This window comes from Monodon monoceros, unplaced genomic scaffold (genome assembly GCF_005190385.1).
Source record: "Monodon monoceros isolate NGI ecotype Baffin Bay Population unplaced genomic scaffold, NGI_Narwhal_1 Super_Scaffold_3, whole genome shotgun sequence".
Taxonomy (NCBI): Eukaryota; Metazoa; Chordata; class Mammalia; order Artiodactyla; family Monodontidae; genus Monodon; species Monodon monoceros.
Window position 1 is genome coordinate 24,402,448 of NW_021703780.1, and position 20,156 is coordinate 24,422,603.

A 20,156-nucleotide genomic window follows, 5' to 3' on the forward strand; every position below is an offset into this window, starting at 1 on the left:
GAAGTAACAATAGCAAAGATAATAAATCAGTTGTAAAGACTCCCAGTTCTGTATCAATGATAAGAATTAGCCAGAAGCACTTTCTTGAGCCGTTTTGCAGAATTTAACACCCCTCATAAGTGCTCAACCACCAGATCAACTAGCACCTGAAGGATACTAATATTTCTGACCCTAATGACTTCAAACTAAAGCTTGGACTCTGTCGACCTTTGCCCCAATTCTGTGCTCCTCTGCTCAAGCCCCTTCAAGAATATGCATACTATGCCCAAGCCCCTTCATGAGTATGCTCCCTTAGCTGAAAACTTCCACAGTTTTGCTGTTTGAGAAGACACTGCTTTGGGAAAGATTCCTGGTGTTCTTACTTGCTGTAAGTAATAAATCCTTCTTCTACCTATCCTTGGCTTGGCTGTGTCTTTTGGCTCAACACACCAAGAGGTGAACCCAGTTTGGGGGTAATAATTCTTTTCTTATCTATTCAGTAACCCTTACTGAGTACTCAGGATTAGTCAGTGAGACATGGAAATAAATACAGAACTCCCCATCAGTAGGCTAACAAGGGTAAAGAGTTATAGTTGACGAAACTCCAGATGCAAGGGCAAAAGTGATAAGTGGAAGGGAAGCTATTTCCAACTGGGGGTGATCTGAAAAGGTCTCCAAAGGGTTGAGCCTTGGAGGATGGCCATAATTTTGACATGTAGAGATTGAAGGGATTTATTGCAGGTGGAGGAAGCAGCACAAAGCAGGAGATATAAGGAAAGGAAAGCCACTTTACACCCATGTTATTCATCTCTGGCTTGTCAATTTCAGCTTCTCCTATACCCATTCCTGCTGCCCTGTCACCAGGCATCAAGCTGGTTGGAACTTTTTACACCCTCACATTCCCCTGAATTCCATACTCACCACATGCAACCATATGCTGCACTTATTTTCTGCCATTTATCATCAGCATAAGAGACAAAAATTCTAGCTTTCCAAAGGCTAAATACATTTCCCCTTCTGTTTAGCTTTGGTAGTTTCTGTGGTTTTTAGTTCTGCTGGGATTTATGTCAAAATAGTTCCTCTCCCCTCTCTGTTCCCAAACCATTTTGCTTGTGCTTCCCTTATAGGCAGAGATTTCAGGCAGGATGAGGTAGTGAAAGGCAGCCTTTTCCACAGTGAAATGTTTAATTATAAGAGCTGGTCTTCACCAACACCTGACCACGCATTATGACCACAATACCAGACATTTCTTTAAGTGTCTTATGTATATTACCTCATTTCTCTTCACACAACTCCATGAGCTACTTATTCAGTCATTCAGCAAATCTTTACTGAGGGCCTCCTCTGTGCCAAGCACTGTGCTAGGTTCTGGGAATAAGGCAGTGGAAAAAAGCCCTGGATCTCTTGCAGCTTATATTCTAGTGAAGATAATAGGCAATAAAAATCAACCAATAAAATATAATGTCAATTTTGTACAAGGTGGTATTAGATAAATAACTACACCAGAAAGGAAAAACTAAAGTAGCAAGTGCTATGAACACAATGAAGCAGGGTAAGGGAATGGACAGAAAACGCCCCCAGGTGTGCATGGTGCTGTTTTGAATCATATGACAAGGGAAAGTCTCCTTGTGGAGGTGATATTTGTGCAAAGACATAAATGACATAAGGGAGCAGGCATGCAGATATCTGAAGGAAGAGTGTCCAGGGTGAGAAAAACACAAGCGCAGAGGCCCTGAGGCAGGAAGGAATTAGATTTTTATGCTAAATCATAGCAGCTAGAAGAACAGCAAGGGGGCCAGAGTGGGTGAAACAGAGTAAGCAAGGGAAAGAGTAGGAGGGGGTGAAGTCAGAGAGGTGGGGAGAAGCCAGGTCAGGTAGGCCTCGTGAGCCAAGGTAAGTGTTTTGTTCTAAGTGTGATCGGGAGCCATCGGGGGTTTGAGCAAGGTGAGCGATATCATCGGCTAAGTTCAAAGATTACTGTGGTCTCTTCATGAAGGAAGGACTGTATAAGGCAAAACCCAATTAATCAGAAAATCCAATTAAGGGGCTAGCCAAGGGACAATGGTAACACACGAGCTTGGATTAGGGTAGAGGACAAGGGCCAAGGCCAGAGTCCTGAGGCCCTCTAATATTTAGGAGCCTGAAAGAGTCAATGAAAACTGAGAAGTAGCAGCAAATAAGGAACTAGGGGACACTTTCTTAAGCTGGATCCACAAAGAGTAGAAGTGAAGAAAGCATTTCAAGGAGGAGGGAGTGATCAACTGTGTTAAATGTTGCTAATGGTTCTAGACCAGAGTTTCTCAACCCCGGCACGTATAGGTTCCAAAGTAATTAAATGAATATCTTGCAGCTTAAGAAATAAAATCTTTCTGCTATTGTTGACCCTCCCTGTGTATCCCTCGCCACTCAGAATTCTCCTGGGGGAGGGGCGGGTGGGAGAGGGATGGATTGGAATTTGGGGTTAGCAGATGCAAACTATTATATATAGAATGGATAAACAACAAGATCCTACTGTATAGCACAGGGAACTATATTCAATATTCTATGATAAACCATAATGGATAAGAATATTTTTAAAAGAATGTATATATATATATATATATATATATATATATATGTATAACTGAATCATTTTGCTGTACAGCAGAAATTAACACAAAATCAACTATATTTCAATTAAAAAATTGAAAAACAAAAGAATTCTCCTCCTGTCATGAGGTAACCACTATTCTGAACATTGTGCTTTTACTACATAGGTGAGTAGCAAAAGAGTTTTTGGGACTTCCCTGGTGGTCCAGGGGCTAAGACTCCATGCTCCCAACGCAGGGGCCCTGGGTTCAGTCCCTGGTCAGGGAACTAGATCCTGCATGCCGCAAAGAAGATCCCGCACGTGGCAACTAAGACCTGTCACAGCCAAATAAATATATATATATTTTTTTTTTAAAAGAGTTTTTTCCCCTTATTCTCAAAGATGAGCTGTATTATTGCAGCATGTTTATATGGTGATGGGAATGTTTCAGTAATGAGGGGAAAGCTGATTATGTGGGAGAGATAGGGGATAATTTCAAGAGTCCCATTTCTGTGCAGGTGAGAAGGAATGGGATCCCAGCGCACAGATGGGATGGGGGCAGTGAGCAGGTCAGCTTCTCTGCAGTAACAAGGGGAAGGCATTGAATTCAATAGAGATGCAGGTGGCCTGGTAGATTTGGGGGTGGGACCATGAGGAAGTTCTTTTCTGAGAGTTTCTATTTTCTAACTGAGATAGGAAGAAAGGTTGTCATCTTATGAAATTGTGGTCTCAGATTTGGGGAATGTGGGAAAATGCAGGCTTGCAGGCCACACTGAAGGCGGAAAGGAAGCGAGACCAGTCTGTATGACTGTGTGTTTTTTCCCCAGACACATTCAGCTCTTGGGTGCAGGTGTGGTGCAGGCAGAGTTGGATTTAACCAGGGATAAAATGTGTTGAAGGGAGAGGGACCAAGAAAACAGTGCAAGGCCTGAGAGGCAATTACAGTGTTGAACCTTGGGATCTGCAGTAGGTATTGAGGTAAGTAAAAAATGAGGGTATCTAGCGGCAAAGAAGAGTGAGAGAGTCAATGAATGGGAGGTCCAGGTGGGGTTGAAGAATTTTTGGAACAGGGATACTGAGTGAAGGAGGAGGGGTGACATGAAAAGACTGAAGAGATTTTGGAGGGGAGGCAATTATTTGTGGTAACCAAGTCAAAGATGTGACACAGGGAGACAGTGGCTGGGGAGGGGGGAAACATCATTGGAGTCGAGGAAGGGAAGGAACTGACGAGGGTGCTGTATGGTTATCTGCATGGATATTGAAGCCACCAAAAATAATGAAATGGCAGAGGTAGATGGTAGAGAGGAATGGTAGAGAGAAAGGCAGTAAGCTAGATACTGAATCTTCAGTGAGGGTTCAACAGGAGAGTGATGATCCAGAATCGAATCATGGGGGAATCAGAGCTCCCAATAGCTGTTAGACTATAGACTATAGACTCTCCTCCTGGAGGATAGAATCTCTGTTGATAGGAGGACAAGAGCCACGGGCATCCTTGCTCTTGGAGGGAGTTGAGGTAAGGTAGGAGGAGAAATGAATTGGAATACGCCTCCGAGGGAGGAATCTGGGTGAGGTGATGAGATCTTGGAGAAGTCATTTTCATTCACTTCTTTCTCTGCTTAATTCCTTTCCATTCAATTGAGTTCAAAGATTGATAGAAGAGGTTTTATCTGTGAGGGTCTGAAAACCAGAGATAAGCCAGATTTGGCTCCTGCCTTCAAGTAGCTGACAAGGTAAGGTGAGGACATCAAGATCTCAGCCGGAAGAGATGGGAAAAAATCCAGATAAAGTGAACAATGGGTATGTTTTAGACCCAGATACTTTCTCCTAAAGAAATTTGCTCTAGTTGAAGCCACACCTTTCGGCCTCTCCTCTCTGCGGTGGTCCCCAAAGTGCCTCTAAGCTTGTGATTCCCAACCTTGGCTGGGATCCCGACCTTTGGAATCACCTGGGGATGTCTTTAAAAATATTGACGCCTGAGTCCCAAGAGATTGTGATTTAATTGGTTTAGGATGCGACCTGGGGTTTGGGATTTTTAATGCTCCCCAGATGACTATAATGTACAGCCAGGGGTAAAAATCATGGCTCCAAGGAATGCCTGGAGCTATGTTTAGAAGCCCACTGCTTTAGTCCAACCCGTAATAGAGAGAGATTCCCTCTTGCTGGAGTGAAGGGGTCAATTGATCTGAGCCTTGAAGGATAGGTACATTTTAGCCAAGTGAAGAAGCAGATGTGAAGGGAAGGAGAATATCGTGAGCAAAAGCTTAGATGTGGTCTGAAACACATGACAAGCAGCAAACAATTTGGTTTGTAACAGGCAGAGATTGGAGTAAGAGGTCTTAGATTTGAAGAACAGCTGGGTAAAGACCTGAAGTGGGAATGGTGAATAATACAGTTTGGTTCCAGAGAAAGCTGGATGATTTCAAATTATGGAAGAGGTTGAAGGCCAGATTAAAATTGTGTAACCGGGTGAGTAAACAATAGGGAATCTTGAAGGGCTTTTGAGAGGTGTGTTAAGGGGTTGTGAGAAGTGTGTTTAGGGAGGATAACCTGACAGCAGTGTCAAGGGAGACTTGAGGTAGGGAGAGGTAGGAAAGGGGAGCTGTTGCAATAATCCTAGATGAGGTCATTTTTCCAGCAAGAGTTGGGAAAAAGTTACAGATTCAAAAGACATTGTGATGGCAGAATTGACTGGGCTTAACAGCTCACCAAAAGTAAAGGCAGGAAGGGGGTGGAAGGGGCGTCACGTTTCCAGATAAGGGTGCCCAGGAAATGGTGCTGTCTACAAAGGTAGGGAAGCAGGTTTTCAGCAGCATTTCATCTGTTTGGTTTGGAACCTGCTGAGTTTAGAGAACCAGCAGCATTGTCCAACCATCCGTGTTCCACAAGCACCAGAAGAATGTCTGCCTATAAATACATAGGTTGCAGAATGTCTTAGTCAACTTGGGCTGCTGTAACAGAATACCATAAACTGGCTGTCTTATAAACAACAGAAATAAATTTCTCACAGTCCTGGAGGCTGGGAATTCCAAGATTAAGGTGCTGGCAGATTCAGTGTCTGGTGAGAGCTCCTTCTGGTTCATAGACAGCCTTCTTCTCATGTCCTCACATGGTGGAAGGAGCAAGAGAGCTCTCTGGAGTCTCTTTTATAAGGGCACTAATACCATCCATGAGGGCGTACCTTCAAGAGCTAATCATCTCCCAAATGCCCCATCATCACATTGGGGATTAGGCTTCAACAGATGAATTTTGGGAAAACACATTCAGTCTGTAGCAAAGAAGCATCTGGTTACAAATGACGTCTGAGTTTGGAGTGGATGAGATTTTTTCAAGGGAAATTCTCAAAGAAGGGAAAAGAAATCCAGATATAGATACTTAGGGCACATGGGAGGGTTCAGAGAGGCAGTGTACTGTGAAAATGCCATTGATTTTGGCTCCTGGTAACTTTTGGTCATTGCGTACTGTTTGAAAGAACAATTTCGGTAGAGTTGGGAATGGAAGCGTATTTCAAAGGGTTAAGAAGCAGTGGGTATGAAAGAAAGACATTTCTGACAACAATACACCCTGTTCAACAGGGGAAAAGTGAGTAGGTAGCGAGGAAGTGCAAGCTGCAGATGTCACTTCTTTTTTCACGAAATTGGGTACGGAAGGCACATGAAACCTGAAACATCCAAAGGAGAACCCATGATCTCCATACTCCATCCCATCCTCATCCCATGTCTCCTATCACAGTGCATGGCTTTCCTTCTAGATTACAAACTTCATGAGCTTCAGTGTTCATACCTGCTGTCTCGGACAATGTCTCAGCAGTATCCTGCATGGAATACAAGATAGGACCCTGTCCTGCAGGTGTACAACTGAAGATACCAAGTCCACCGCTTGTGCCTCCTCCCCCTCCCCAAGAGGTCTCCTGGTTGATCTCAGGATAGCAGAGAGCAACTAGCCCCAGGCAGACTTGAGAGGCTCTGGACTTCCTCCCTGGCACTCAGCTTTGGTCAGAATGTTTGTGTGCCCTCCCCTCTCCCCCAATTCATATATTGAAATTCTAATGTGCAATACAATGGTATTAGGAGGTGAGGCCTTTGGGAGGTACTTAGGTCATGAGAGTAGAGCCCTCACGAGTGGGATTAGTGCTCTTATAAAAGAGACCCCAAAGAGCTCCCTAGCCCTTTCGGCCAAGCGAGGATAGAGTTAGAGGTCTACAACCCAGAAGAGGGCCTGCACTGACTGTGCTGGCACCCTGATCTCAGACTTGCAGTAAATTTCTGTTCTTTATAAGCCATCCAGTGATGGTATTTTTGTTATAGCAGCCCGACTCCCACAGCTCTTTGCTCCCTTTGCCTTCCCTACACTGGTACAACACACCAAGTAGGGCTAATCCAAGTTGTCTGCCACCCTTCAGCCTGCAAGCAGGAACAGCTGTGGGCAAATGGCATTTTTCCCTGCCCCATGCCACCCTACCCCTGGCCAACTTTTTCAGAATGGTCTGCCTTCTTTCCTCCTGACTTCCTGGAGTTCTGGGGATAGATCCCTGGGTCTGCTTGTAAATCTTCCCTCCTCTCCAAAGCCTTAAGCCCAGTCTGGTAAGGAGTGGAAAAGGTGTGCTGGGTAAAGAAATCCCTACCAAGGATGGATCTCAAGGTCTTCCCCAGTAGGATTCCCAGGGAGGCCCCTTCCCCCCATATTTGTGTTTGTCTCTCTGGTGTCCTGGGAATCTGTCTCCTCTCACTTTTGTCTCTGTCAGTTTTCTTCCCGCACTTTCCCCATGCCCCCAGAAGGGGAGATGAGGGGAGGTGAAAGGTGAAACCAAAAAAGCAGGGTCTTTGCAAGGCTGCAGTCTTTGGAGTTGCATGTGATAAATCCACTTAATCTATTTAATATTGTCTTTCAGAAATTCACACACACACACTCACACACAGATCAGAACAAGGTGAGGACTACCGAGGGGACGGGGAGGGACCGGCTCCCTCCGGACACTGGAAGGTTTGTACCCTAGGTTCCCTTCTGCCCGACCGCCCAGGAGTTGGGATAGGAGGAAGGGAGTATTTACAGAGAACGGGGACGTAATCTTCATCCCAGGGTGAAGGTTCTGAAACCGGTAACCTCCCAAATCTCATTCCAAAAAAATCAAAAGTAGACAGAGGTTCCGGGATTAGCAAGAAAAGAGGCGGGGATGAGGTGGAGGAGAAACGGAACAGTACTCGCAAAAATGGGAGTGAGCGTGGGGGCGTGGCTACCCTGGTGCTCGGCTCTCGCGCCGGGCAAAGGGGAGGAGTCTGTCAGTAAGGGGGCGAGGCCTGGCGCCACAAACCCAATCACCGGACTGAATCACCCCGCAGGGAAGAAAAGAAGGCGGAGCCTGCCGACCTGGAGGCGGGGCTTTATCAGAGCCGGGGCGGAGCCTATACAGGAGGCGGGGCTTTAGGGACAAGTTTCCAGGCTGGGGAGCAGTGACCGAGGGAGTTCGGCCGGGGGCGCTGTATTTAGAGGGGTTGGGGGCCTGGAGCGACTGAGGGGCCCGGCATTTGGCCGGAATCCCAGGAAGCGGCGTCCCTGTTAGTGTGGGTTTTGGCGGGGTTCCTGAGGAACTGGATTCGGAGCGTGCCCGCAAGGCGAGAGTTTCTGTAGAGGCCTAGTTTAGGATGTAACCAAGTCCGGTGGCCCCAGAAGCGGGTGTGCAGGGCGCCCGCTGGATCCGCGGCTTGACGGCAAAACGCGCTTGGGAGGTCGAGGGGCGCAGAGTCGGGCCGGGCCGTAGGCGTCCTTACGGATCCCAATAGTTCTCGTGGTGCTGTGCAGCAATGATGATGACTACGGTGAGGATGGTACAGAGCACCATGGCTGCTATGCCCACGGCCAGGGAGATGAAGGAGAAGTTCCGGGCCTCTCGTGAAGCGATCTCGGCTGACACCATGTCTCCGCGGGCCAAGGCCGTGCGCACCTGCGGGGGAGGGTGGGGGAGAGCAGATCAGAGAGCTGCTACCTCGGCCGCACGCCTCAGTCTCCCTCTGAGGTGCTCCCCAAAACGTCCAGCACTCCATGGGATTAAGGAAGACCTAGTGAGCCCTCCTCTCCATACTCCGCCTCCATTCCCTCCCCCCTCCCACCCCCCCACGCACCTGCACTGCCTTGAAGATGGCAATGATGCCCGTAGGCCAGAAGCAGCAGATGGTGGTCAGCACTGCGATGGGCATATAGTCATGGGGCGGGCGCCTCGGCTCCAGCAGGGCCAGCCCTGGGCCTTGGGGCGGCGGGGGAAGCGTGGAGGTTACTCCCGCTCCCCCCGGGGTCCCGCCGGCATAGGGCTGTGGAAGGAAGGTTGTGGGGAGAGGACGTCACTCTAACCCTCCTTGAGCCCACCAACTTTCCACGTCTGGCAGAGAAAGAGGGTTGTTTCCTTCTTTCAAACCTCCTCTGGACTTTTAGGCTGTTTCCCCTGCCAGGCCTTGATCTTTGACTCCAGCTGACCACCAGACCACTCCCTCCCCACCTCGCCCCATTCCCAGGCTTTTCCTTAGTCTCTCCTCTCCCTTGGCCCCAGAACGCCGCCTGGTCCCCTGGCCCTGTTTCTCTATCCCACCAGCCCCTCAGTGTGTCCCCAATTCCAGGTCCTGTTCTATCCCCCCCTTCCCCCAGGCCCCTGTCCGTCCCGTACTCACCGCGCCCACCGGGTAGACTGGCACGTAGGCAGTGCAAGGCTGCAGCTGTAAGGGGTAACCAGGGGCTACGTAGCCCCCCAGTGACAGCGTGCCTACCGCTCCAGTGTGCGTGGGCACCACGAACCCCGGGGCCTGGGCAGTGTGAGCGGGCGCCGGCGGGGGCGGGGCGGCGGCGGCGGGCGGCGGCGGGGGTAGTGGGCCCTCGAAGCGAGTCTCCTGCAGGTAAGGGTCGGGTGGCATGCGGGGCAAGGTAGCGCAGCCGGGTGGGGGTACCCCAGCGGCCGGGCCGGGCGGGACGTGATGCGGAGGCCTCGGCAAGGTGGCGGAGGACGAGGGACCGCGCAGAGCGGCGGCCCCGGAAGCCAGGCCCCCAGCCCCTAAGCGCGGGAGGGTGGCAGTGCCAGACTGGTGGTAGTGGTGGTGGTGGTGATGGTGCGAGGAAGGGGCTGTCTGTGGGGGCGGGGCGGGAGGTTCGGCCGGGGGCTGGGGGGCATTGTAGGGTGGTGGAGAGGTGTGAGGGACTGAGTCGGGGAGGCCTGGGGGTGGTGAGCAGGGGTGTGGGGAGAGATAAGACAGATGAGATAAGGAGGGGCAGGGGGAGACACAGAGGGTCAGGGACGGAGGAAGATAATGGGAGAGACAGAGAGGAGATGGGTGAGAAGCCTTCTCTCATTCTTGGGGCAGCAGAGAGGTTGTATCTAGGCCATCAGCTCCCCCCCCGCCCCCGCTTTTCAATCTAGTTTTGAGGTCATAACTCTCTTCTGTTCCTCTCCCTTCTTCAGCAATGGGCACACAGCTTTAACCTGCAGACCCAAATTCATATGCTCCTTGGCTTATGGCTGCCTTTGGGCTAGCCTATGCGAGCTGGTCCTGTGTGTGCACGTGTGTAGACATGCAACACTGTGTTAACATGTGCTCAGTTCAACAGTTGTATAAACACAGGTAGGATAACATGTTCCTCTCTGCCATTCCTTCAGTGGGGAGGGGGTGCCCTAGTCTCTTTGGGAGTCTCAGTACCACTTTTAGGACAGATTAAAGAAGGGTCCTCTGGATTTTACTCCCCTGGCAACCCCCATCTGATCATCTCTCCATATTTCCCCATTGGATGTCTCCATGCGAGCCAGTGTCATCTGTCCATCTGTCACTTGCAATGATGCGATCCATGCAGTACCTGGCTGATGCTAAGTCACTCTTGTACTTCCCTCGCCCTCTCAACCTGCCCCCCAACCCATGTTTTTGGCAAGGGACTGAGGCTGAGACTGGCAGGAGGAAAGGAAGAGAAGGGAGGGATATAAAAAGAGGAGGGGGTTTGGGGGTCGGGGTGTGGAGAGCTGGATACAAGGGGAATGAAACAGAACCAACCGCTAGGGAGGGGTAAGGGAGGGGGTGGGGGGGGAAGAGTCAGGAGACACTGGAGAGGGCTGGAGGTTTTGTTGTTGTTTTCTACCTGACTTTTCGGATGACATGCCTGCTGTCTCGCTGGGACAGGATCCGTGCAACCGGAGTCTGGAGTCAGGATCCCTGGCTAGCACCGGAGTCTGGGTGCGCAGATTGCGCAGCCGGCAGCAGCGCAGAGATGGAGAGATGAAGACTGTGGTGGCGGGGGGCGGAGGGAAAGCAGGGAGGGGGGGAGCTTAAAGGGACCGAGGCGAGGGAGGGGGAATCCTCCAGACGCATCCCCACTCGGTCTCCGCTTTTGGACTACGTCTCGCCTCCTCTCACCCCGGCATTCAAGCCCCCAGTTTGGGCTCCTTTGGAGTTGTCATGGAAACTGGGAGGCAAGCAAGACCAAGCAAGGCGGGTGGTATTAAGGGAAGGAAGGAGGGAGAAAGAACTCTCTAGAGTCTTCCCCTCCAAGACTGGCCATAGTGATTATATTGTGGGAGGCAGCGAACAGGCACTCAGTGGATTCAATACCCCAGTTCCCTCTGGATCTTGTTCAACCCAGTCAGGCCTCCCCCTCCTCAGCTTCCCTCAGAGTCCCTGTAAGATCTCAGGATTTTCTCCCAAATCCTTGGCTCTTAGTTTTCCCCTCTGTAGGAGAGATGACTGTGTGAGAGAGAACCGTAAAAACAAACAAACAACAAAACAAAACAAAATAGATAGAGAAAAAACCGTGTGTAGAGTTGAGGCCGGCCATGGCCTGAAAAGTTCCCAGGGTTATGACCTTGACCTGCCACCCTGGCCTGGGATGAATCGGGAGGTAAAGTGAGAGGCTCTGGTCTATAGCAGTTCAGAGGTAGGAGGCCTGTGGTGTGTTGGGGGCTGGGGGTTGCAGTGTAGGGTGAAGGGGAAGCTTGGGGGATATATAGATACCTTTCCTCTCCAGGATGAAGGAGCTGAAGCCCGCTGGGAGGAGGGGATGGATCAACTGCTTATTGCTGGCAGCTCGGTTTGGGAATACGTGCTTGGTCCCCCTTCCCCCTTTTACTTATTGGGCTTCTTAGAGTTTCCAGGGCCCTCAGTGTTCAGACCCATTCCTGAAATCCCACCCACCCACCACCCCCGCCAAGACGCAGCGCCATTGCCTGAGTCGACCTGGGGGCACAGCGGTAACTGCAGTCTTTTTATTTTGCTTATTGTATCTTGGGAGCTTGTACGTGGGGATAGGGGGTGAAGATCAGCAGTCAGCCAAGATTGACCAGAGTTGGGCTTTTTGCAAAAACGTAACTGGGAGTCATTATTACCCATCTCACCCTCCCCCTTTAGACTAGTACTTCCCGGCCCCCGTCTGAGGCAGTCGCTCTCCGGAGCTCTGTCCTTCCCCTCTGACTCCAGGCAGAAACTACAGAGTTGTAAGAGAGGCGCTTGCCAGGGCGATTCCCAGGCCCCAGAGATTTAGTTCACAGCCCCATACCGCTCACTTGGCTTCTAAGGCGTTCGCGTTCGCCCCGAACCCTCTACCGCCACCCCATCCTCTACACAGCTCGGGGCGCAAGTTGGTTTTATTGGGAGAGACTTAGACTGGCAAAGACCTTGTGAATAGAGAGAGGAATTCAGAGAAGTTGCGATTTTTTTTTTTAAATCAAGGGAAGCGTCTTTAAATGCTAAGTAAAAGCCCTAACCCGGGCACCTGGGTATCGGTAGGGGTCACAGGTGGAGAGGTGCGGGTCGCCTGGAGTTCAGAAGTCCAGACCGAGTGGGAAGGTCTGAGTAAGGAGCCGCCCACAAGGAGCTCCAAGTTCAGGGCGGGGCTGTGGAGTCGCTCTGGTGGAAAGACTCATCCGAAAGCAAACGAGCCTGAGTCAGCGCTGCCCTAGGGTCCCTCCGCCCCTGGGGGGCGGGAGTGGTGTCACAGATGGGCCCCGGAGTAGAGTAGGACAGAAGAAACTGGGCCAAGCTGCACTTTTACCTCGAGGGGCCTCGAGGGCTCTCCGTGTCTCTGGAAACAAGGGCACTACAAGCACTTCAGGATGAAGAGTTGTAAGACGCAGATCCGGCGCGGGCGGGAGGGAAGGGGTTAGGAGTAGGGTTCGCCTGGGCTACCTTCAGCCCTCATCAGACGGACGACGAAATGCGAAGGACTACGTTTCCCCAGTCTGTTCTCCCAGCGCCTCCCTGGGGAAAGAGAACTAAACTCCGTGTTCCTTTGCGGAGCCGGACGCCTGAATTGGGAAGTAGGGCGAATCAAGGCCGGGAAATGGGACCCTTGGGTCGCTGCTGCCGCAGGGACTGAAGAGGCAGTCTCTCAATTCCCAGGACATGTTTGCTGCTTCTGCCTCTCCCCGCCGGTCTAAGTGGATCGCTCCACCTATTTCCTCCCCCGCTCTTTCGGCGCAATGGATTGTTCCATTGCCCCTCCAGTCTCGGGCCTGCGTTGCGGGGGACACTGGCACGGTTGGTAGGGAAAGCCCCGGACGTGACGGCTGAGTGCGACCCTGAGCAGCCTCCCCTCTCCCATCCGTCATTCCCCTGCGCGCGTTCTCCTTACACCCTTCCCCTCCCCCACGTGGGTTCCAAGCTGCAGGGAAGTAAACAGCGGGCAGCGCGAGGCTCACGGAGCCAGGCCAGGTGGGACCTTGCACTCTCCAGGGGTCCTGCGCTGCTGCTCAGGGGTCTTTCTTGCAAAACCCCTGTCTTGCCTGGCTGGGATGATGCATTAGGAAGATGCTGGCCTGGGGACAGAGTCCCCGCTGAGTTAGGGGCGGGGCTTGGGTGAGCGTCAGTGCGTTTACAATGCGGTTGGGGGGGGTGTTTGTGGGGAGAGGACTAGAGTAAAAGTAGGATATTTTGTGACAAGGACCTGGTGTGGGAACGGGCAGGGGAGGCTTGATTGCCGGCGTCTGTTCGGAAGGCAGGGGGTGTTGTCATCTCTCTCACAGGCCCTCATCGCCCCCTTCTCAGGCGGGAGCATGCTGGGGCTCCCGGGGCTGCGGCTCCCCCCGGCGGGGTTCCTGCTCCTGTTGCCGTTCCTGCTGCTGCTGCTGCCCGCAACCCCCGCGCCCCATCGGGCTTCCTACAAGCCGGTCATCGTGGTGCATGGGCTCTTTGACAGCTCGTACAGCTTCCGCCACCTGCTGGAATACATCAACGAGGTCTGGCAGGGGACCTCCGGTTGTGGGGCGTTGGTGGCGTCTACAGAGGCTGGGGAAGGAGAATGGGGAATTGAATGCTGGGCCTACCAACTTCCTCGGGGAGCTGGTGCTGGCGTGGGGAAAGTCTGGGGACGAGAGATCGTTAGTTCTAGCAGGGCACAATAGGCATGTGGGCGCTGGCCAGGGGTCGGTGTGGAGGGGCTTCATCGTCCATCCCCGGTTGGGGCATTGCCCCCTTCCCACAGACACACCCTGGGACTGTGGTGACAGTGCTCGATCTCTTCGATGGGAGAGAGAGTTTGCGGCCCCTGTGGGAACAGGTGCAAGGGTTCCGAGAGGCTGTGGCCCCCATCATGGCAAAGGCCCCTCAAGGGGTGCATCTCATCTGCTACTCGCAGGGTAGGCACCGTCTCCCACCCCAGCTCCTAAGCCCTATCTGAGGCTTGATCCTTATCTGAGGGACACTGCCTAGTGTTCCCTTTTTTGAGCCACATTGCTTCAGCCAGAGCCCTGATACTTGAGCCCTCCTTTTCTGACTTCCCTCAGTACCTGGGTCTTATATCTCTGTGTGTGTCCTGAGTGGGAGGGAGGCTCCCTGCACTGCTGCCCCTTTCTTTGCCCATTACCCATGGTTCTTGGACATAAAAGGTAGTGGGACAGTAAAAAGCACCCTACAGTTAGTCGGGACACCCAGTGTCGAATTCTGGCTCTGTCACTTACATGATGTGGATGTTTTGACACAGGGTGTGTGCCTTCTCTGGGCTTCAGTTTCCTTTAGGTACACTGTGTGTGGGGGGGGTGCGGACAGGGGGCAGTGTTGGCCCGGCTGTCCCTAAGTCCCTGCCCAATGTGGTGTTCTGCCTGCAGGGGGCCTGGTATGCCGGGCACTGCTGTCTGTGATGGATGAACACAATGTGGATTCTTTCATCTCTCTCTCCTCTCCACAGATGGGACAGTATGGAGGTGAGTGGGCACTGTGGGCTCCATGTGGGGGGGGGACCCTGAGTCTTGAGGGTACAAGTTTGGAACCACCTGGCACTGCTGTTCTCTTGCCAGACACGGACTATTTGAAGTGGCTGTTCCCCACCTCCATGAGGTCCAACCTCTACCGCATCTGCTATAGCCCCTGGGGCCAGGAATTCTCCATCTGTAACTACTGGCATGGTGAGTAGGACATGCCAAACTGGGGCCTCCATGGAAAGGGCATCCTGGAAGATAGGGCCTGCTGCTCCCACCTCTACCATAACCAACAGCAATGATAACTTAACAGTTATTGAGCACTTACTATGTGAACAGGCACTGTTCAAAATGCTTTATGTGTATCACCTTATTTGCCTTAGAGAGTATAGCCTGCTGCAGGGGTTGGCCGACTGTATCCTTAAAGGGCAAGATAGTAAATATTTTGAGTTTTGCAGGCCGTACAGTCTCTGTCACAACCACTCAGTTCTGCCACAGTCATGTGAAAGCAGCCATATATCTTATGTAAATGAATGAGTGTGTCTGTGTTGGCAATAAAATTTATTTACAGAAACAAGCAGTGAACTGGATTTGGCTAATGAGTCATAGTTTGCAAACGCCTGGTATAGTTTTTAAGACCATGGATGCTGCTGGGTCCAGACTGCTTGGGTTTGAAGCCTGGCCCTGCGGCATGACTTTGGGCAAGTTACTCAACCTTCCTGTGACTCAATTTTCCTCATCTGTATAATGATATAGTACATACCTTATAGGGTGGTTATGAGGATTAAATAAATTAATGAATGTAATGTACTTTGAACAGTATCTGGCTCATAGTAGGTGTTAGAAAAAGGTGTTTGCTATTATGTTTACAATTATCATGGCTACTATTATATTACTATTCACCTTGTCTATTACTTTAGCCTCCAGATTGGTCTTCCAGCCTCTGGTCTTGCCTCTTCTCCCTGCTTCTCTGACAACCTTTCTAACTGCTGTTTGTACCCAGACCCCCACCATGATGACTTGTACCTCAATGCCAGCAGCTTCCTGGCCCTGATCAATGGGGAAAGAGACCATCCCAATGCCACTGGTAAGACCCCAGGCTCCTACCCTGGTCCCATTTTCTGCTTCTCTGACCCCCTGTGTTCCCCTCTCCAACCTGGCCTGACCCCTGTGACTGACTCAGGCTCTCTTCTTCCCACTCTGCAGCTTGGCGGAAGAACTTTCTTCGTGTGGGCCGCCTGGTGCTGATTGGGGGCCCTGATGATGGTGTCATTACCCCCTGGCAGTCCAGGTAATAAGGGACTGTGTGGCCTGAAGATTGGCTAAGGACACTCCAGCCCCCACCAATCTTTATCTCATTTCTAAAACTGGCCTGCTGCTTCCACTGGGTAATACCCCTACCCTCCACTCATCTTGTCACCCAAGACCAAAACCTGGGAGTCATCTCCTAGCCTCTTATACGTAGCCAGTCACTAAGCCCTGCTGACTCTGCTAGGTAGAGTCTGCTTGCTCTCCATCCCTACCAACCCCACTTTGTAAAAACTTTTAACTTTGAAATATTTACAGATTTGTAGGAAGCTGCAAAGATAGTTTAGAGAGGTCCTGTGTATCCATCACCAAGTTCCCCTCAATGGTTGCATCCTATGTAACTATAGCAGAATATCAAAACCAGGAATATGACATTGGTACGTGTGTATAGTTCCATATGCCATGTAATCACATTTCCTACCACCTTTTACTTACCTGGACTACTGTAATAGCCTCCAGCTCATCCCCTCTATCCTATTCCTCAGGAAAATCCATGGCTTCATGGCACTATGTGCCTGCCTTTGATCATCATGAGTGATCTGAAATGTCACCTGATCTACTTTAGTCACTCAACAAATACTCTGTGTGCCTAGGCACTGTTCTGGGTCCTGGGGATGCAGTAGTAAATGAAAGAGAAGTCCATGGTGTTATGTAGCTTACATTCTTGTGGGGGAGACAGATAATAAATGTAAATCTATAGGCCAAGTGGTGATAAAATAAGGCAGGGGAAGGGATTAGAGGATGGCCACGGCCTATATTAGCTGGTGGCCAGAGAAGTCCTTCTGGAAGAGTTGCCATTTGAGCAGAGACTGAAGGAAGTGAGGGAAAGAGTTGTGCATCAAACTGGGGGAAGAACAACCCAGGGGACAGGAGTAGCACCTGCAAAGGCCCTGGGGCAGGTCTGAGGAATAAGGAGGCCCATGTGGCTAGAGTGCAGGGAGCTATGGAGAGGGTGGAAGAGGAGGTGAAAGAGGTAGCAGGGAGCCAGTTACAGAGAGCCTTTGTGGGGCACAGTAAGCACCCCCCCTTTTTTTCCTGAAATATACACAACATAAAATTTTACCATTTTTAAGTGTATAGTTCGGTGGCATCAAGTCCATTCACATTCTTGTGTAAGCATCACCACTATTTATCTCCAGAACCTTTTTTTCCTTCCCTAATTGCAACCCCATACCCTTTACAGAATGGTAACTCCCTCATCCCTGCCACTCCCTGGCCCCTGGCAACCACGGCCCTCGCTTTTTGAAAATACTGAGTGAGACGGAACACGTTGGAAGGTTTTAAGTGAATGAGTGACATGCCTTATAATAGTTAGAGGTGGGATTTATTTTTTATCTCATTTCAAACAATCCTGTGAAGATAAGAATGGCTCAAGGTTATATAGCACCTTTTATGTCCCAAAGCATTATTCTAAGTACTTTTCAAATAAAGCTCATTTAATTCTCACAACAACCCTATAGGGTAATTACTACTATCCTCTTTTGACATATAAGGAAACTTAAGTACAAAGAGATTAAATAACCTGCCTACATTCATAGAGTTAGTTAAGTGGTGAAGTCAGGCTGTCTGACTTAACGACAATGTTTTTTTCTTTCTTTTTTTTTTTTTTCCTGGTATGCGGGCCTCTCACTGCTGTGGCCTCTCCCGTTGCGGAGCACAGCCTCCGGACATGCAGGCTCAGCGGCCATGGCTCACGGGCCCAGCCGCTCCGTGGCATGTGGGATCTTCCCGGACCGGGGCACGAACCCGAGTCCCCTGCATCGGCAGGCGGACTCCCAACCACTGCGCCACCAGGGAAGCCCAACCACAATGTTTTGCTTCCTCTCTACAAAGGAGGTATTCTTATACAGGGCAAAGAAGATAAGCAACATGATCAACCACACACAGTGGGGAGTGTGTGGCAGAGCTGGAGTTTAAAATCCAGGTCTTTGTGCCCCTACTGCTTTCCTACCGTGTGAAATCCAGCCCTTCAACAAGGCCTCCAGGCCTCCAACCCAGCACCCCCCGCACCCAGCTGTGCCTTACCTCTGTGCTGCTCTTGCTGTTGCATTTGCCTGGGACAGCCTTCCTTAGTCCAGGGTAATCGCTGGGAAGCCTTTGTTGATGCTCTAAAACTAGGGTAGTAGCCTCTCCTCTTTGCTCCCATAGCCCATACTGGCATTTGTTCAGTTATTTATGGCCTGTGTCCACTCAGTGCCCATGCCAGTTAAATATTCTTAACTAAAAAAAATTTAAGAACTTTTAATTTTGAAATAATTTCATACTCAAGAAATTACCAAAGTAGTACAAAGCAATCTTGTATACTCTTCACCTAGATTTCCCAAATGTTAACATCTTACCGAGTTTACCTTAGCATCCTCTCTCTCTCCCTCCCTCTCTCTCTCTCTCTCTCTCTCCATATATATATATACATATATATATATATATATGTACGGAGTATGTGTGTGAACCATTTGAGAGCAGGTTGCATGATATCTCTTCACCCTTGAAAACTTCAGTATGTCAGTGTCTATTTTCTATGTACAGGACATTCTTTTACATATCCACAATAATGATCAAAATCAGGAAATTAACATTGATACAGTGCTCTGTAGACCTTATTCAAATTTTCCCAATTGTCCTTATAGAAAAAAATCCAGTGCAAGATCCAACCCAGGATCCTGTGTTGCATTTAGGTGTCACGTCTCTTTAGTCCCTTTTAATCTGGAATACTTCCTTGGTCTTTGTACACGACGTTGATATTTTTGAAGCGTATGAGCCAGCTGTTTTATAGAATGTCCCTCGTTTGGGTTTGTTGGCTATTTCCTCAAGATTAGATTCAGATTGTGCATTTTTGATGGGAATTCTGCAGAAGTGATGCTGTACCCTCAGTGCATCACCTCATGAGGTACATGATACCCAGTTAAATATTGGTATTTTGAGTGTCCTCCTTGCTGCTTGTGTCCTCAACAGGCCATGAGTTCCTGAAGGACCCTAGCCCACCTTGATTTTCTCCAGCTCTCCTGATAACCTCCCCCTTACCCCCCAATCTTTTTGTAGCTTCTTTGGTTTCTATGATGCAAATGAGACGGTCTTGGAGATGGAGGAGCAACTGGTGAGTTCGTTGGAATTACCTTCCCTTTCTGCGCGCACTGTCCCAGCTGTCCGTGGCTCTCTCTGCCACTGAAACAGGAGTTGAAAGGTTCACCCTGTGGGGAGGGGGTCTGGGACACCAGCAGGAACTTACTTTGTCCTCCCTATGTCTTTCTTCCATGCCCCTTTGCCCACCTTGAAGGTTTATCTGCGGGATTCTTTTGGGTTGAAGACTCTCCTGGCTCGGGGGGCCATAGTGAGGTGTCCAATGGCTGGGATCTCCCACACGGCCTGGCACTCCAACCGTACCCTTTATGAGACCTGCATTGAACCTTGGCTCTCCTGAGCGATCCCTCAGGAACTCCCCAGTCCAGAGACCAAGTGGTAGCCTTGGATGTCAGGGGCCCTGGTGTGCCCGTGACCACCTCATCGCTCTCCCACCAACCAGGGCTCCCAGGGCCCCTTCCTCCGCTCTTCTGTGAAAGGCAAATCCTGGTTTCCGCCATCTCGTGTCCTCTCGTTTGGGGCTCCCCCATCCTCTTAAGGCCAAGCTTGGGAAGTGAGAAGCCAGGTTTACTCGTGGCTGCTCCTCGACTCTGGCTGGAGGTGCAGAATCCAGCTCCTGCCCACCACAGGGGTCTCCTTCCAGGCCACTCAGGACATTTTTAGCTTGTTTTCCCCATGTTCCCTGTTCGTCTGAACTCCCCTGTTGTGAGCCCTCCCAACCCCCAGGAAGGACCACCCATGAGAGTGGGGTTCTGAGGCTCCCCTATGGGGACATTTCCGTTCTTGAAGTGTCAGTGTTGGGGAATATCTGTGGCCCGTGAGGCCCATCTCAGGTTTGGGGATCCCCCAGTCCCTATGTTCAGTATTGGGGTGCCCTTGGGAAGCCCAGTTTCTTTGAGGCTCCAGCCCCTCTTTTAGCTACCCTTGAATGGGTGTTACCCCTATATTTATGGAAATAAAGTTCCATTTACTCAGTTTGGCTTGACTCATTTCCAGGTGAGGGAGACCTGGCTCCCCAAGGAGGGTGGGGATGGACAGCCTGAGGCCCGGGTGCCCGGATGCCTGGTCTGGGGT

General features: G+C 50.6%; 2 protein-coding genes across 12 annotated transcripts; one reads left to right on the top strand and one right to left on the bottom strand.

Annotated features, from left to right (window-relative positions):
• The first annotated feature begins 3,386 nt into the window (after nucleotides 1-3,386).
• Nucleotides 3,387-20,057, top strand: PPT2 (palmitoyl-protein thioesterase 2). 11 transcript variants are annotated; one of them, XM_029242332.1, is made up of 10 exons: nucleotides 3,387-4,345; nucleotides 7,437-7,528; nucleotides 13,549-13,739; nucleotides 13,985-14,138; nucleotides 14,607-14,702; nucleotides 14,796-14,903; nucleotides 15,700-15,783; nucleotides 15,903-15,987; nucleotides 19,044-19,098; nucleotides 19,279-20,057. In XM_029242332.1, the coding sequence occupies exons 3-10, from the start codon at nucleotides 13,557-13,559 to the stop codon at nucleotides 19,420-19,422; spliced, it is 909 nt and encodes a 302-aa protein (XP_029098165.1). In that variant the 5' UTR covers nucleotides 3,387-4,345; nucleotides 7,437-7,528; nucleotides 13,549-13,556; the 3' UTR covers nucleotides 19,423-20,057. The 11 variants fall into 11 exon arrangements, 9 of the variants coding, with proteins under 9 accessions (XP_029098165.1, XP_029098167.1, XP_029098170.1 ...); XM_029242334.1 differs by having other exon boundaries at nucleotides 3,405-3,526; XM_029242337.1 differs by lacking the exon at nucleotides 3,387-4,345 and adding an exon at nucleotides 4,361-5,014.
• On the bottom strand, nucleotides 7,405-10,782 carry PRRT1 (proline rich transmembrane protein 1). The gene is made up of 4 exons (XM_029242343.1): nucleotides 10,652-10,782; nucleotides 9,205-9,740; nucleotides 8,665-8,850; nucleotides 7,405-8,486 (listed from the first exon to the last, which is right to left on the bottom strand). Exons 1-4 carry the CDS (start codon nucleotides 10,668-10,670, stop codon nucleotides 8,310-8,312), a joined length of 918 nt encoding a protein of 305 aa, XP_029098176.1. The 5' UTR covers nucleotides 10,671-10,782; the 3' UTR covers nucleotides 7,405-8,309.
• Nucleotides 20,058-20,156: the final 99 nt, after the last annotated feature.